Here is a 17,172-nt window from a genome sequence, read left to right on the forward strand (position 1 = left end):
CAGCAATGTCCACAATAGCCAAACTATGGAAAGAACCTAGATGTCCATCAACAGATGAATGGATCAAGAAGATGTGGTATATATACACAATGGAATACTATGCAGCCATCAAAAGAAATGAAATCTTGCCATTTGCGACAACATGGATGGAACTAGAGCGTATCATGCTTAGCGAAATAAGTCAAGCAGAGAAAGACAACTATCATATGATCTCCCTGATATGAGGAAATGGTGATGCAACATGGGGGCTTAAGTGGGTAGGAGAAGAATAAATGAAACAAGATGGGATTGGGAGGGAGACAAACCATAAGTGACTCTTAATCTCACAAAACAGAGGGTTGCTGGGGGGAGGGGTTTTGGGAGAAGGGGGTGGGATTATGGACATTGGGGAGGGTATGTGCTTTGGTGAGTGCTGTGAAGTGTGTAAACCTGGTGATTCACAGACCTGTACCCCTGGGGATAAAAATATATGTTTATAAAAAATAAAAAATTAAGAAAAAAAGTTTGATACATGCAATGAGAAAAAAGGTTCACAGGTAGTAGTCTTTAGTAATTTTCTAATTTTCCATTGCAAATAGCAAATTCTTTCTTGTATGGCAAAGGAGCTTTCATTCAACATTTGCTGTTTCTCTGCTTCTTGGCTCAGGTTATAATCCTAGAGGATCAATCCTTCCACAGTACAAAAACTCCTTAAGAAAGGAAACAGAATTGTGTCAAAGAATAACCCAAAGTCATAAAATCACTTAATTATAATACATTGTTTACATATTTAGAAAGAGGATAAATCATTACACTGATTTCACCCCACAGAGACAAAATAGAATTTATTAAAAGAGGGAAAAAAGGAGAGAAAAGTAATTGTAGCCTGAGAAGAGTGAATCTTGTTTGCACAACTGTTGTGGGTTATCTGGTTGGGTGCATGAGTCAGTCTGGACAGTCTGTCCTTGAGTAGGCTGACTAGGGGGTACAAAAATATCTTAATTGTTTATAAATTTTCTAGTAAACTTTGTGAGGTAAATGATGAAGTAGCATGAGAGGCTGTCTCTCTGTAATGTCAGCCAGTATCTTTCTATGAGCACCTCATTCTTAGTTGCACAGGGTCTGCACTACTTCCCTCAATATTACCTACCTTTTTTGCAAATCTGTTTCTCCTACATCCTTACTTTTCATTGGATCCTCTTCTGAGCCCTAATTTAAACGTGATCATAAGCTGGGGTGCTCTGTAGTGTAGTTTCTATTAAAAAGAGTTATTTATAATCATAAACATTTTTTTCTAACATGAATTTAAAATGTTAAACAAAAATATGCAAAATTTAAGTTTTCTTTGTTTCTTGCATTCATCTAAGGATTAACAAAACAACACCTAGAACAGAGTTGACATCACTGTTAGATGAGTCGTATGAGCTGACTTGAAAAGACAAATTTTAAGTAAATATTTTAACATTAGCATTGAGTGTTACTTAAAATATGTTAATTTGGACAATTACTAGTTTCAGTGCCTGCAAACAGTTGATTATTACTTCTGTCCCGCAGTAAATTATCACAGGGGCAAATTTTGGCAACTATTTGCTGGCTCCATGCCTACAAGCATTATAAAGCAAGAACTCCTTCTATATAATGATTATATAGGGTCAACGGGTCAACTCTAAATACAGAAAATACATTTGCTACTTATATTAGTTAAAAATGAAGAGGAAATATTGTCCAACATCTTTATAGGTGCTGGCCAACATACATAAACACATGAAATAATTCATTTTGTCTTATTAGGATGAAAAAAGTTTTCCACTGTTCCTAAGTTTTTTTCCCCCCCTAAGTTTTTAGACCAACAGTTCTCTTAAAGATGAAACTTCACTCAATAGAAAGAGAGATCGCAGGTGCGGGGGAGGCGTGGGGAGCAGGCTTCCTGCTGAGCAGAGAGCCCAATTCGGGGCTCCATCTAGGACCCTGAAATCATGACCTGAACAGAAGGTAGAGGAATAACCCACTGAACCACTGAGGTGCCTCTCATCTCGATTCTTCAGTAACAGTCATGAATATGTACATTAAGAAAGCAGGCATGTGAACTGCTGAATCCACTTTCTTATCCACCAAAGGCCCTATGAGCTGACCCACTTGAACAATAACTTAACCTTTAAGTAAATATTTTAAGAGAAAATTAAGAGCGTAGGTGGCTTAGAATTTCATCCGGAGCCTTTGAAATGCACATTAACACAACTCTCACATGTTTGGATTTGGTCTGCCCCCAGTCGTGCAAATCAAACCCTTTCCAAAAGGTCGAAACACATCTCACCACACAGAGACAATGGGATACCCTCGACTGAGATCATCGCAAGGCTCCGCGAATTCTCGCGCGAAGTGCCGGCGCCGCTGCTGTGACGTCACCGGTTGTCATAGCAGCATCCGCCAGAGTCGAAGAGAGGGGTGGATCGGGGCGGAGCGCGGCTTCTGCGGAGGACAAGGGACGCTCTCCTCCTGCAGGTCTGCCTTCTACCAAAATGAGCGGCCTGGACGAGGGCAACGATCTTGCTGCCGCTCAAGACTGCGGCCAAACTACTGCCGAGCCTGCCCCGGGACATCCGGACCTAAACCAGTGCCAGGGCGAGGAAACCGAGGCGACGCCGGTGATGGCGGACACAGGTGAGGGCCGTTTGGAGACCGCCGCGGAGGGAGGCGCACCCCAGAACCCGGCCAGTTGTGCCCCGGTGCTCCGCGTTCGCATTTTTGGGAGTCGCGGCCGTGTAGCGACCAGATCGGGGCAGAGAGAGGTTCTGCTCCCCACGGAAGGCTTGGCAGCCGCCCCTGCCTCAGCCTCCGCCGCGGTGGCGACCGACAATAGCCAGGAAAATGGCTGTCAGCCTAGAGAGCCGCAGGGCCCTGCTGGGGAGAAAGCTCTAGAAGCCTGTGGCGCAGGGGGGCTGGGGTCTCAGATGATGCCTGGGGCGAAGGCCAAGGACATGACGACCAAAAAGTGCGCCGCTTCAGCGGCTGCGGGAAAGGAGGGGGGAGCAGAGGAGGTGGTGGAGGAAAAGAAGGCGATGCAGAAGGAGAAGAAGGTGGGAGGAGGACTGAAAGAGGAGGCCCGGGGCAAGGCCCCGAAGATCAGTAACTGCATGGATTCGCTGGAGGCCATCGATCAGGAGCTGTCCAACGTAAATGCCCAGGCCGACAGGGCCTTCCTTCAGCTGGAGCGCAAGTTTGGCCGCATGCGAAGGCTTCATATGCAGCGCAGAAGTTTCATTATCCAGAATATCCCAGGTTTCTGGGTCACTGCCTTTCGGAACCACCCCCAGCTGTCACCTATGATCAGTGGCCAAGATGAAGACATGATGAGGTACATGATCAATTTGGAGGTGGAGGAGCTCAAACACCCAAGAGCCGGCTGCAAATTCAAGTTCATCTTTCAGAGCAACCCCTACTTCCGAAACGAGGGGCTTGTCAAAGAATATGAGCGCAGATCCTCCGGAAGGGTGGTGTCTCTTTCCACTCCAATCCGCTGGCACAGGGGCCAAGACCCCCAGTCCCATATCCACAGGAACCGGGAAGGAAACACTATCCCCAGTTTCTTTAACTGGTTCTCAGACCACAGCCTCCTAGAATTCGACAGGATTGCCGAGATTATCAAAGCAGAACTGTGGCCCAATCCCCTACAGTACTACCTGATGGGTGAAGGGCCTCGCCGTGGAATCCGAGACCCAGCAAGGCAGCCAGTGGAGAGCCCCAGGTCCTTCAGGTTCCAGTCTGGCTAACTGATGACCTTGTGAGAAGCTCCAGCACAAGTCTCCTGGCCACCTCCCTTTGAACCTGTGCTTAGCCAACAGCATGCAGTCTGCTATTTGCTTTTTCTTCACACTGGACTATTTTATCCTTTGGTTCTTCTAAATCTCCAACAGTCAGTTGCAAGGTTGACTCTTATACGCTTATGTTCTTCTTCCTCTGGACCTTTATGCTCTTCTGTATCCTGTTACATGTTCCAAGTGCATGGCCTTGTACTGCTTCATGCCAAGCACATGATGCTGTAGATAGATAGACACTGCCTTCCTTTGCATGCCTTGGGCCCTGTCTGTGACCATGGTCTTCTCCGAGTTTTTTAAGTGGTTATCTACCACAAAGAAGCTTGAAATACCTTTGCAGATAACTAGCTGGGCTTCATACTCTATGCTGACTGTCCTCCTGATACCCGTGTACTGTATGTCAAGTTCTTTGAATTTCACTGCTGCAAGATGAAGCTGATCTAGATGATGCCAGCCGTCAACCCAAACTGGACATTCTGCCTACCACTGACTGGTTCCTACCTGCCTTCCTGGCCTGTGCCATCCACCCAGCTTGTTATGTGGCAGAATAAGGTGGCTGGTGGGTGGCTACTAGGCATGAATGAGGTAACAGATGAGAGGTGTTCAGTGTTAACTGCATTAGTCTTCTTTTGCCTTTGGGCACTCTGCTTTGTGAACAGGTACTGACAGGTGAGTATGAAGGTCTGTGCTGTGGCCCACCCAAACCTGCTCTTAGCCTTCTGGATGAGCTTTGCCTGCTTCCTCAGCAACTGTCTGTGGATTTAAGCTCCCAGGCAGCACATAGGGAACTTCCCCTCCAACCCCCTGCCCCATCAGATGGTACCTATAAACCCAATTGGCTGTTGGGCAGCTTGGGCAGGCATATGTGATGGTGCCCAAAGCAAGGCTGGTAATGGTTCCCTTCCAGCAGTTAGGCTTTCTGAGCTGTAGCCAACCAACCACCCTGAATCTGGCCAACTTTGTTAGGCATCCCCCTGCTAACTCTTGCACTCATTCTCAGAATGATAGCAGGAAAGTTGCTGGGGTGAGGGCACTGGGGGAGAGGTCATTCTGGTTTGTGGGGCCTGTTCTGTATCTACTATCTTACTCTCTCCACCCCCTCCGCTTCCCTCTCCCTCCCTTCCTCCCCCTCTCTCCGAAACAGTTATAGATCAGAAACAAAATCAGACTGGCAAAAGCAGGCTTTTTGTTTTATTTGCTCTCAACTTGACTGTGTCCAGAGGGAGAAAGGCACTCACTGCACAATAGACTCCAGATCTCTATCTGTGCTCTTTTGCCTTCATGCCTCCCCCTACTTTGTTTTTAGTAGGGTCTGAAAGTTTCCAAGGGAGACCTGTGTAGGTTGAGTTATGAGCAGTGTTCTTTTGGGCCAGCTTTGACAACCCCACCCCTTCCCCCTGTCCATTTACCAACACCTGTGTTTCCTGAGTTTAGTTTGAGAGGCAGAGGGGAAAGACAGGGGGCCTCACAGTGATGGATTTAAGGCAGACCCGAGCAGGTTGTGGTGTAAAGCAACCAAAACTTACTTTCACTCTACTTCTTTTCACTCTTTTTTTTCTTTTCACCTTTCTTTTCCAAACTTGGAAATTTGGGGGGTGGTGGCCTTGGATCACTTAGAAATAACCCAGGGCAGCATTTTGAGGGTCACCTCTGTCCTCAACTTTATTGCTGCTCTGATGTCCCAGGGGCCTCCATCCTGGCCTTTCTGGTTCTCCTGCACTTCCGCATTTCTTTCGCTGCTTCTGTCCCCCCAAAACTAGGGAGCAGCTGAATCTACATGTGGGAGATGCCAAGCTTCCCTCCTAGGGAGTCTATGAGGATGTGTGGTGTCTGTCTGGAGTTCCAGGACAGTTTCTAGTAGGGGGGACAGCAGTCAGGGCTGTCTTTCTTGGGTGGTATGTAGTGATAGTAATGACTCTCTGCCTTTCTCCTTTTTTTTGAAGGCCTTTCCCCTAAGCTCTGTGTGTTTGGGAGGCCAGGGCACAGCAAGTGGGGAGGGTACTGTAGGCGGAGGAACCTGAAACCTGTTCATTTCAGAAAAGAAATGAACCTGCTGTGGAGTATTCTTGGAAAGGCACGGAAAAGATTGGAACCCTGCAGGGTTGGGGGTGGTGGGGAGAGGTCCCTGAAGCTTTTCCCAGGAAGGTGGGAGAATCAAAGTGGTTGATGTTTAAAGAGGATACTTGGAGTAGTTTTCCCTAATTCCCTTGAATTCACCAGTAGATTTTTGTACACAAAAATGCAAGGCTGAATGTTTTCTCTCTATTATTGTAGGATATTTTTCTGTGTGGAAATATTTTCTGTGTGGAAGATTAATGGTGTGTGCTCCTTATTTCACTGTATTTGAGTAAAATCCTATTAATTCCTTTCTCTGTTTTTGCTTGCTGGCAAAATTGACATTTACAGGCCTGCTTTTTGCTTGTAATTGAGAATGTGTGCAAAAATATCAAAATTGTTCCTGTGCAGTATGAAACCTGTGAATAGTCATTAATATATCAGCTTGTTCTGGTCTGTCTTCATATATAGTTCTATTCTAAGAAATATAATTTGAATGTGATCTCTGAAATTTTGCAAATTGTTGCTGTCTTGTGAAAGTAATCTCAAGAAGAAAAACACAACTCTATTGTCTTGATATTTCTTGCCCTAATAGTAATGTTGTACTTGACATCTTACGTTCCTAACCAGTGTACGTACTTGTAGAATTGCTCTGTCAGACTAAATGAGGATCGTTAAGTACTTCAGTCTTCTTATATGTGCGCAAAGGAAAAATAAAGTCTGTCACTGCTGTACTTCTTGTTTTCACCAAAAAATAAAAATAAAGTTCTGTGTTGTCTAGGCTAATAAAAGGTTGGGAAATCATTAAAGTTACCAAATTGTCACAGTAAGCATTGCCCTGAACTTCAAAAAAAAAAAAAAAAAAAAAAGCCACCAAATTTCTAGGACTTTTTTCTTGAAAAATGGTAAATAAGAAGACTAACTAACTTTATGCTCATGAACAAAATTTTTCAACTAGTGCAGTTCTTGAAGGCAACTGAAGCACCTTTTTATTTTTTTTACTTTTTTTATTTTAGTCTGTACTAAATAGTGTTGTTAGTAGAAAACATTTTTGGCTTTTTAAGTTTTTATTTTAATTCCAGTTAATTAACATACAGTGTTATATTAGCTTCAGGCCTACAATACAGTGATTTAACAATTTCATATAACACCCTGTACTCATCTTAGCAAGTGTACTCCTAATCCCCATCACCCATTTAACCCACACCCTCACCCTCGCCCCTCTGGTAGCCATCAGTTTGTTCTCTATAAATAAGAGTCTGTTTCTCCTTTTGTCTTTTTTTCCCCCTTTTCTTGTTTGTTTCTTAAATTCATATGAATGAATGAAATAATGGTATTTGTCTTTCTCTAACTTCGCTTAGTGGAAAACAATTTTTAAGGCACCATTCTTGTTTACTACATTTAACTGATCTTTTTTTCTCAGTGAGCTTAAGATAGACTTTTGGAAGAAATTAATTACTGTACTCTGTAAGTGCTTAATTTCTTTTCTTACAACACTGTCGTGCTCTAAAAAGAAAGAATAACAAAAATTGTGATTGACATGTAGTGTCTAGAAACAAATGATCTCAGACATCTCAATCTAATTAGTAATGTTTTGCTACCCAGCAACGTCACATGAAGGTTTTAGAGCTAAATACTTCTGCATTCTCTGGAGTTGAGGGGGCTGTGGATATTGCAAGACCTGTGAAAATGAATGGTATTTTTAGCCATCTAAACAAAAATTTTACATAAATGGCCTCAAATTATTATTAAAGGGATCCGCTGACTCTTGATGCAATTCATACTTGCAGGTTTTACTTAAGTATATATTTTTTCTAGACCTGGAGAACTTAAGTTTCAGAGAGCTAGGTTTTCTTTGCGAACTATACTCTGATCCAAACTCCATACTCTATTTTACCTTTTCAATTCACTGATCGGTTTTTTGCATTGTCAAGCACCTGTTTCAAGCATTCTCTCCTTTCTGGACATGACACAGAAAAGTGTCATTTTTGTTGCCCTTGGTTTATCATCAGCTGTAACCAATGGTATTCATTTTTCTAATAGGTTGGTGCCAGTCATTTGTTAGATTTCTGTTCTGTTAAGTTAGTCTCAATTAGACATTATGTAGTTTTCACTTACCAATTAATTGGTTTACTCCCATATCCCTGACCCATTTCTTTCCATTGGCTTTTTTTCTTTTTCAATTCTAGACCCAAATTATTCCTTATGCAGACCTCCAAGTAAGTTAAGTGAGGTTCTCTCCTCTGTTCACCAAGTATCATTTGGTCTGCTCAGACCATATTGCTGTTAGTAGGGTCATCCTTCATAATTTCCCTGGACCCCACATAACAGAATCTCCAGGAGCATTCTTTTCCATTTCTGGATATTCAGCTAAGACTTGACAATGACAAAAGGCTTCTCTAGCTTTCCATACTCAGGGTCCCATCTCCCACTACTGCTGTTGCTGTTTCTGTTTCTCCTTTATGTCTAGTTGAGTCGTTTCTGTAATCAGTGTTTATCATAGAAACAAAAATTACCTGTATTGTTATTGAATCCCCTGCTCCACAGACTCACAGTTGAGCCTTGGATATCTGATTTGTGTCAAAGATACTGTCTCTAGTTTGACAGTCTCAGGAAATCCTGGTATGTCTGGCACATCCATTTGTGTTCTGTTACTTTTATAGTTCTGACACAGATCTTACTATCTCCATTTAAATATTTGAGAAAACAGGCTCAGAAAGTTGAAGTAAATGTGCTTAAGATGCAAGTCACTGAAATGTATATATTTTTATTTCAAGCCTAGGGTATCTTCCACTGTTATAAATATCTGTACTAAATTTGGCATAAAACAAAACTCATTTATGTGAATAATCAGGACTCAGTTGAAGTTATTCTTCATTCATTTATGATTGGTTCTTTATTCTTTTTTCTTTTTTTTTTAGGATTTTATTTATCTGTCAGAAAGAAAGAGAGCACAAGCAGGGAGAGTGGCAGGCAAAAGGAGCCCGATGTGGGACTTGATCCCAGGATCCTGGGATCATGACCTGAGCTGAAGGCAGACACTTAACGACTGAGCCACCAGGCATCCATGATTGGTCTTTGAAAGGTTACTTTTTATCACTTAATACACGGTTCCATACAGTCACAGATTAAAACACTACGGAAATTTACAAATGCAATCTTTTTTTTTTTCTTAAATATTTAATTTATTTATTTGACAGAGAGATCACAAGTAGGCAGAGAGGCAGGCAGAGAGAGATGGGGAAGCAGGCTCCCTGCTGAGCAGAGAGCCAGATGTGGGCCTCCATCCCAGGACCCCGAGATCATGACCTGAGCCAAAGGCAGAGGCTCTAACCCATTGAGCCACCCAGGCGCCCTACAAATGCAATTTGATAATTGCCACAAAAATGAATGAAATTAGCAGTTTGTTGACTTCATCAAAGGGAGTAAATGTACAAAAAGGACTTTAAATATTTATGAAATTTAGTTGCTAGGAACTGAAAATGTTGACATTTGTATTAAATTTAGAGAATTTGAGTATTTTCTAATTGATTCAACATAGTGATTGCTTTTAATAGGTTCTAGTAATTTATTTTAATTAATTTTTTAAAGTTTTTTTTTTTTTTTTTTTAAATTTTAAGTACACGCTACCCCCCAAGGTGAGGCTAAACTCACATCCAAGATGTACCAATTGTGAGCCAGTCAGGTGCCCCATCCTTCTCATTATTAAACTATATTAAGTTTTAATCTTTACCAAGAAAGTGCCAACGCCAAAGCACCAATAAAGTAAAATAAGGGTTTTTTTTTTTTTTTTCTTCTTCTTTTAAAGACTGAGAAACAGGTGCACGGTATGGAAAACTGTCAAGCAGTCTATGTAATATCGTAGTAGTTTTTCTAATTAATGACCTGACCCAACTTCTCTCAATAGGCCCAGATATCCCATCTCCCATTAAGTTTACTTGGATCAGTCTTCATTATTCCTTTTCCATTTTGGTTTTCTCAGCAACAGAGGGGAAATTTGCTAAGTATGCAAGGTGAACATTTGAACCTGAATATGAAGAAAGAAAAGACCTGCTTACTGATGACTTTAGTATATGTGGCTTCTAAGAAGAGTAGACTTCATTATACATTTTAGGACTCCGTAATTCTTGGTTTTCTATTTTACTCTCTCAGGTAAGTTCTAGGTCATAGATCTTTGCTTTATTATTTTTTTACTAAATTGTTACTTTAGGACAGAGCCTGTGTCTTTATTTGTAATCCCTTACATGTCCTGCTGTGGTGTGACTGTTAAATTTGAAGTGTGGTTTTAGACTGATAATTTGCCCCAATCTTACAATGTTGGAGGACTTTAAGGTGTCAATCAACTAAGGGCATGAGTTCTGGGGTGAAACTTGGGCTCATGTACAGACTCTGATCCTTAGTAACAGTACAGTTTTGAGTAATTATGTTATTTAACCTCCGTGAATTTCAATGTCCTTCTCTGTGAAATTTTAGTTATGCACACCTTATAGGCATGCTGTAGGGGATAAATAGGGTACATGAAGTAGCCTGGTGAAGAGTTAGCACTCTTTGCCATTATTTTTTACCATTATTTCTGAGGATGATTCTAGAGACCAACAAGAGACACCTTTTTGAATTCACCCAATGTGGATTGGACCATGCCCAAGGATTTTCATGGGCAGCACACTGGGTGAGTTAACTCTTGAGTATATCCCTGTCTTATAGTTCTCTGGAAGTCAACTCTTACAATAACCTTCTTCTCAACACCTTGAGAAGAGGTAAGGGTATGTTACTGTAACATATTTAAGAAAAAGCTATCCATATGACTTTAATATAGTCAAGGTTATGAGAGTTTGACATTCTATTTTATGCAGGTTTGTTATATATAATAATCATATAGATTTGACTTTCATTCTCACCAATTCAATTAAAGTGTGGGTATACATATATAAGTGTGTATATATACGTGTGTGTGTATTTTTTTTTTTTTTTGCTTTAAATATATTTAAAGTTGTTGGATATGAAAATTGGTGGGTGTAATACCTGATTTCAGGTTAAAAAACTCAGAAGTACAGTTGACTCTTGAACAATGTGGGAATTAGGGCCCCCTCCCCCTTGCATAGTAAAAAATCTGTGTAATGTTTGACAACCCTGCCAAACTTGACTACTAATACCCTACTGTTAACTGATAACATTAACACATAGTTTGTATATGTATTATATGCTACATTTTTATAATAAAGTAAGCTAGAAAAAAGCGTTAAAATCATAAGGAAAATACATTTACAGTACTGTAGAAAGAAACATTTGCATATAAGCAGACCTGTGCAGTTCAGACCCATGAATTTCAAGAATCCCCTTTAGTTGATTTTAGATTGCAATTAATTCATGGTTTAACTGAATTTTCTGCTACCTCAATATTCCAAAAACCAAATTCTGACAAACTTTTACCACTGTGACATTCAGATCTCTCCTCTGCTGATGAGATCAAAAGTGGCCAGCAAAGAAAATCTAAAATCTCTTGTATCTATTTTTAGTCATCTTTCAGATGGTGAATGTTTGCCTGCATGCTAATATTAAACTTAAATCCTCTGTCCACTTACACAATTTTCCAGCTTTCTTTCTTCATTTAACTTTATTAAAGAATATACAGCTTTTCTTCTCTTTTTAATTTTTATAGTGCCATTTAAAAATTATTTTTACTTTTCATACATAATTAGAAACACTGGCACTTTTTAGAAAAAATGAAATAAAAAAACTTAAAAGGTCTAATTATAGTTCAACAGAAAAACAGCATTCATTAGAAGAACTGAGTTTGCTGGAATGATGGTAGGAAACTTGGAAATAAACCTTCACCTTGTCTTTTGACAAGATGAAAAAAGCAGGTCTGATTGGGTAGTTGGTTACTTGTTGGGACCCCTTTCCTAACTAGAGGTAAAAGTAGGATGAGAACTTTGAACTTGAGCCCATTTTTTTCACTCCTTAGTGACAAAAATGTGTAATTAACATATTTTGAGGTTCTCATTTTTCATATTAATAATAGCAGTTTATAAGCATTTAAAGATACATTCTTCTTTCCCATTGACAAAATAAATTCACATAAGAAAAAATAGCTTTATTTTTAGAGAAATTAAATATCTATTTGCATACATGAGACAGTATCTTTCATTTAGCCCTAAGCTGATTGTGTGTTTGTTACCATATTCCAATAAGATTTTGGAAATCAATTTCAAATACATTACCATATACTTATTAGTAGATATCAAACAGAGCTACTGATATTAAGGAAAAAATTTCAGTAACTGTTTACCCACCCTGAGATACTCATTCCCGTAATACATTTGGGATTATTTGAGCATTTAAAAATTTAATGAAATATTTATCTTTTCATTACATGCATCAATGTTAAGTTCTCTGCTACAATCCAGGTAAAATAATGATAGCAACCATTGTGTTTTCTGACATGGAGAGAGTGAAATTATAACATAAAACAGTAGCCAGGAATTTATTGTAAACTTCTGGCTCCAGACATCTTGCTACAAGTAGCTACTATTAGAGGACTATACAAAGCTCATGGAACACAGTGATCCTGGGTTGTAGTATAACTATAAAACCTCTTAAAGGGTTTTTCTCAATCTTTTTTTCATTACTATCTCCCCTCCCCCTCCAGAAAAATTAAATTCAACCAAATTAAATTTAATTAATAAATTTAACTTTAAATGCTATTTCTCCCTAACGAGAGAAATTAATGCTGAAGAATAAGATTTACTGGGTAGGGTTGAGTTTTGGAGGCGCACAATTCACTACATTATCTAATTTTTTTTCACCCCAAGAACCAATTTTTGTCCCATTGAGAATATATACCTTAAGAGTGAATGAAAACTAATTATATAGCCTTTAACATTATTGGGGGGGGAACCCTTATAAGTAATATTAGAGGTTGAAAGAGTTGTTTCTCATCTCATTTCTGACCCATACTGATTTCACAAGAAATCTTTAGCTCCTTGTTTTGGAAAATTAATAGCATAAAATTAATAGCATAAAACCTGATAGATAGCTTGGATAGTTTGTTCTCACTAGACTCAGTGTTTTTGGTTATAAATGGAAGAAACAGATATAGATCAGTTATTCCCAATTCTGGCTACATTTTTCTTGGGGCAGGTAAAGATGTCAATGCTCATCTATATTTCCAGACAATTAAACCAATATTAAAACACAGGTTGCTTGCTGGGTAGCATTCCCTGAGCTTCTGATTCTGCAGGCCTTGTGTGGGGCATGCAAATTTGTATTTCTATCAGATTCTCAGGTGATGCCGTGCTAGTGGTTTGGGGACTACACTTTGAGAGCCACTGGTCAAGGCATGTGTGTCAATATATATGTGTTTGTCTGTGTGAATATGTGTATATATAATTCTCTAGGTGAATCCCTAGGTGAATCCTAATCCCTAGGTGGATCCTAATCTCAGAACTATCCATATAGAAAATATTAAGGTTCTTTTCAGTTATAAGATACTGTGATTTTAATCTAATGAGAATTGTTGCGCATCAAGATGGTCTATACAGAAAGGAGACCTGTGGAAAAACATCAATTTCTTGGTCAGTTATCATTAAGAATTTGTTCCTATAAAGCATTTTACAGTATTTTTGAAAGGTAATATTTTTACAGTACACTTGTTGCATATATGGTTCTTCCTTTTTCAGTTAAGACCGTTTATTTGGTTGTCAGTGTCTCATTATTTGATAAGATCAGTGGAGGGTTTGGATAATAGCCAGCTGTTTTTGAACTGCTGGAAGAGAATCTTGAAAATCTGTAGTCCAGGGGTAATTCTGGGGAAAAAAAAAATTATTACTTGGCAGATCTAAAAAGGCCATTCATAACTATAAACAAATCAAAATTTGAGTCATTGGTAATAAAACTTATTTTTTTAGAATTTTGTGATTTTTAGAATTTTAATATTTCTTTTGTCACCTGGATAGGTTGCACATAACATGAAGAGTATAGATGTTTTTCTCTATAAAATTTACAATAATATTTAAGTCAAGATACATTTAGAAGTTTTATAAATCATCTTCAGAGATCTAACTAGTGAGTTTAATTTTAACATTCTCTGTACAGAAGTTAACATATAAAATAGGCATGCTCACCTAATTTTTTTTTTTAATTTAAAAGTCTCTCAGGCTCTACTCAGAGCATCATGTAACTGATAAATGAGAACGAATAATCTTCTTGGCCCTTAGTAATACGAGTAATAAGTAATAGTAATAAGAGAGCTACTAAGAATAATTTTTGAATGCTTAGATAAATAAGAATTTTAATATAGACAGTATGGCAGCTTTCTCCATATAATCACCCCCTCCTCTCTCTCACACACACACACACGCACATGTGAGAGCACACACGTGTGTGTGTGTACATAGCCGCAAGGGAAACTGAGAGAGAGAACATAAAATGCATACTTTATTAATGGTGAGGCACTGTGACATCTTTAAGTTTCTCAAAAGCTAGCCTTCAGATATCATCTTCCCAAATGACTTCCAAGGCAACATTACCAGAAATATTACAAGTAAAACACTATGATACATGCCATGTTATGATACTCAGTCCACATGAAGATACTGGGCAATAATCCTTATTTCAAAAATCTCACAAGTAAAACATCATTTGGAAGTACTGAGTACTTTGAAAATGACACTAGTATAAAAATTATACTTTATATTAAATGCCAGTGAGAATCATCAATCCCAAGTAGTAGAGGAAAACACCAGTGTAGAAACTGGGAAGCAGGATACTGCCTTTCTGACGCCTGAGAAGCCCAAGATGATGTAAACAGAAAAACTTCCAATATTAGTGAGTTTCATCGGTCTTGACTGCTCACTTAGCTGTGGTATATTTTGAGCCAAACATTAAAAAGGCATTGGAAAGTAAATTGTTAACAATGAGTTTCTAAAATCATGTATCTGAGGTCTTGGATTTCTGATATGCCACTAAAATAATACAGGCTCACTTCAAACAGTCCTCATCTTCTCGGTCTTTCCTATACATTTGCTAAAGTAAATGTCTAGGTCTCTGTGTAGCTATTACTATAAGGTTAAAAATGGTTACATTATCATAGTGCTTACAAACTAGTCATTATAATGTCTATAGCTTGCAAGTACAAACTTATAAAATCTATAAAGATGAATTTTTGTATTTATATGTCAATGAAATAACCAAATCTAATACGATATTCATTAAGAAAGAAACATTTCCTGAATACAAAAAAGGTTTTAAGAGGCAAAGGGGAGTATTTGTTTTTCACCTCCTATGTCATTTAAAGCAAACATTTTCTCTTTCAGGTAGCAGAAAAGATCCATTAAGAAATCTGGCATTGTATAACCAGGTGAGATCAGATGACTCTTCTATTAAAACAAGGATCTCCAGACTGGGGATTCAACAAGAGGGAAAGAATGGCATCTCTGTTACAAGAAAGTCATTTCTGGTGCTCTTTGGAAGAAAAGACAAAAGCAGATAAAAACGGAATTCTTCTTTACCACAACAATATTCTATTAAACTCCGTGTATTAAATAAACTATACTATCAACCATATTGCCTAGCAATTAAATGAAGTGAGCCAAAATGAACAAATATCTTTGAACATTAAGTTCAATGTAAAATAGAACAGAAACAGAACAACTCTTGGATCTTTTTTTAAGAGGTATTAGCAGGATAACATATATGTAAAGATTCTATCCTCAATATGCCTGAAGCCATAAGCCGTCAGTATTTTTCTCCCAGCCATTTTTCTTGCTTGAGAGATATGGTAGATTATATAGTAATATCCAACTTTACTGAATATGCTACTGAACTAGTCAATTTCAAGTTTTCTGTGAGATAAAACTTCTATATGAGAATGTGAACATAGCAGAGTGCTAAGTTAGAGACTAACACTTTGCTTTTTGAGGAAGTATCCTGGACATCAAAACAACTGAGTATGACCTATTAATTCCTCCTTTCCCCACCAAAAATTGGTACATGTTTAGCTTTGTTTGACGACTATTAAGTCCTTCTTAATATCTTCTCCTGAGAAAAGGTAGAAGACAAAAGCCTAGCACCAAGTTCTTTTCCAGGAGGCTATGGAAGAAAGCTTTTGGGAGATGAAAATGGGAGATGCACTGTTAGTACTGCTTCTTTAAGGAGAGGTGATTCCCCCCCAGAAGATGGCGAGGGGGTTATTTTCTCATTCTTTGGAGAAATATTTAAATCCTAGAATAATGAAGGTTCACTTTACTTCGACTTTCTTACTATTTCATAACCATGTCCCTTTGACCCGGTTTTTATGCACGTACTACTACAATAATTCATCGGCTTCTACTAACACATTACTTTATTCTCTCACTATAAAATCGAATCACTTTGAAATAAAGGAAGAGTGAAATAGAAAAACTGAAAATAATTGTTTAATTCTGGGCTAGCCCCTTCCTTCAAGTTACACGTTCTGTTTATTTTACAGGAAAATTGTAAAAGGAATAAGTATATTTAGGTTATCTTTCTTTAATTTCATGTGTATAAGCATGGAACAAAATGAAAATTAAACTATCCTTTTGAAACTAATGAGAATGAGATATTATTTTAATGAGTATATACTGACAATGGGTTTGTACACTGGCATAGAGAATGGACTTTTGGGCAGGTTCTATGTATTTTAGGGTTGTAATTGTCATCATATCATCATCATCGTAAGACCGGAGTACCCAGGTTCTGGGAAGGCCTAGCAAGCAGAGAGTGAGTGGACATTCTGCCACAGCGTTTTCTCTTATGCACCTGAATTCTTCCTGGAGGCAGGGGCAGTTACTAGCAGCAGAAAAACCTTAGTAGAGTTTAGGCAGTCTTTGAAGGGGTGCACACAAAATTTGAGGGGCTAGGAATCTGCCATAAAGGATTAGGTGGAGAACTGGACCCTGCTGGTTTTTTCCTCAGGCATGTTGCCAAATTCTGAGAGGAACTTCAGGAAACTAATAAGCAAGCAAAAGCATATACTTCTGCAAAGCAGAATGGATTTTTTCAGCGGTTTCTTGGTTTTAAGATAATGGAGGGATTTAAGTTCTGATCTTAATCAGGGACCTGTGAATACCTCAGACTTTCAGATACATAGTTCTGAGAACTGAATTTACTATTAAGAAGTAATTCTCCTTCATGTTAATAATGGGTTTTTTCCTTAATGTCTACTTTCTTTCACATTAGTATAGCTAACTCTTTTAGTTATCATTAGCAAGGTATTATCTCTTGCCATCCTTTGATATTTAAACTTCCTGTGTCCTTGTATTTCAGAGATGTCTTTTCTGAACAACCCAAAGTTGGGCTTTGT

General features: G+C 38.7%; 2 protein-coding genes and 1 long non-coding RNA gene across 4 annotated transcripts in view; 1 reads left to right on the forward strand and 2 right to left on the reverse strand.

Annotated features, from left to right (window-relative positions):
* Positions 1 to 529: 529 nt before the first annotated feature.
* LOC309864528 lies at positions 530 to 2,364 on the reverse strand. Of its 2 annotated transcripts, none has more exons than XR_014311592.1 (3): positions 2,294 to 2,364; positions 1,130 to 1,188; positions 530 to 689 (listed from the first exon to the last, which is right to left on the reverse strand). It is a non-coding gene; the product is annotated as an uncharacterized lncRNA (long non-coding RNA). The 2 variants fall into 2 exon arrangements; XR_014311593.1 differs by having other exon boundaries at positions 1,130 to 1,234; positions 2,294 to 2,351.
* Positions 2,365 to 2,396: 32 nt separating this feature from the next.
* On the forward strand, positions 2,397 to 6,640 carry TSPYL4 (TSPY like 4). Its single transcript, XM_082730122.1, has one exon. The coding sequence runs from the start codon at positions 2,499 to 2,501 to the stop codon at positions 3,747 to 3,749; it is 1,251 nt and encodes a 416-aa protein (XP_082586248.1). The 5' UTR covers positions 2,397 to 2,498; the 3' UTR covers positions 3,750 to 6,640.
* A 5,282-nt stretch (positions 6,641 to 11,922) lies between these two features.
* NT5DC1 (5'-nucleotidase domain containing 1) overlaps positions 11,923 to 17,172 on the reverse strand; it is a 140,007-nt gene continuing 134,757 nt past the window's right edge. Inside the window, exon 12 of the mRNA XM_082730120.1 lies at positions 11,923 to 13,654. Within this exon, the coding sequence (XP_082586246.1) occupies positions 13,539 to 13,654 (116 nt within the window). The 3' untranslated portion in view covers positions 11,923 to 13,538. The remainder of the gene's footprint in view (positions 13,655 to 17,172) is intronic.

The sequence above is a fragment of the Mustela nivalis genome (genome assembly GCF_964662115.1).
Source record: "Mustela nivalis genome assembly, chromosome: 5".
NCBI classification, from domain to species: Eukaryota; Metazoa; Chordata; class Mammalia; order Carnivora; family Mustelidae; genus Mustela; species Mustela nivalis.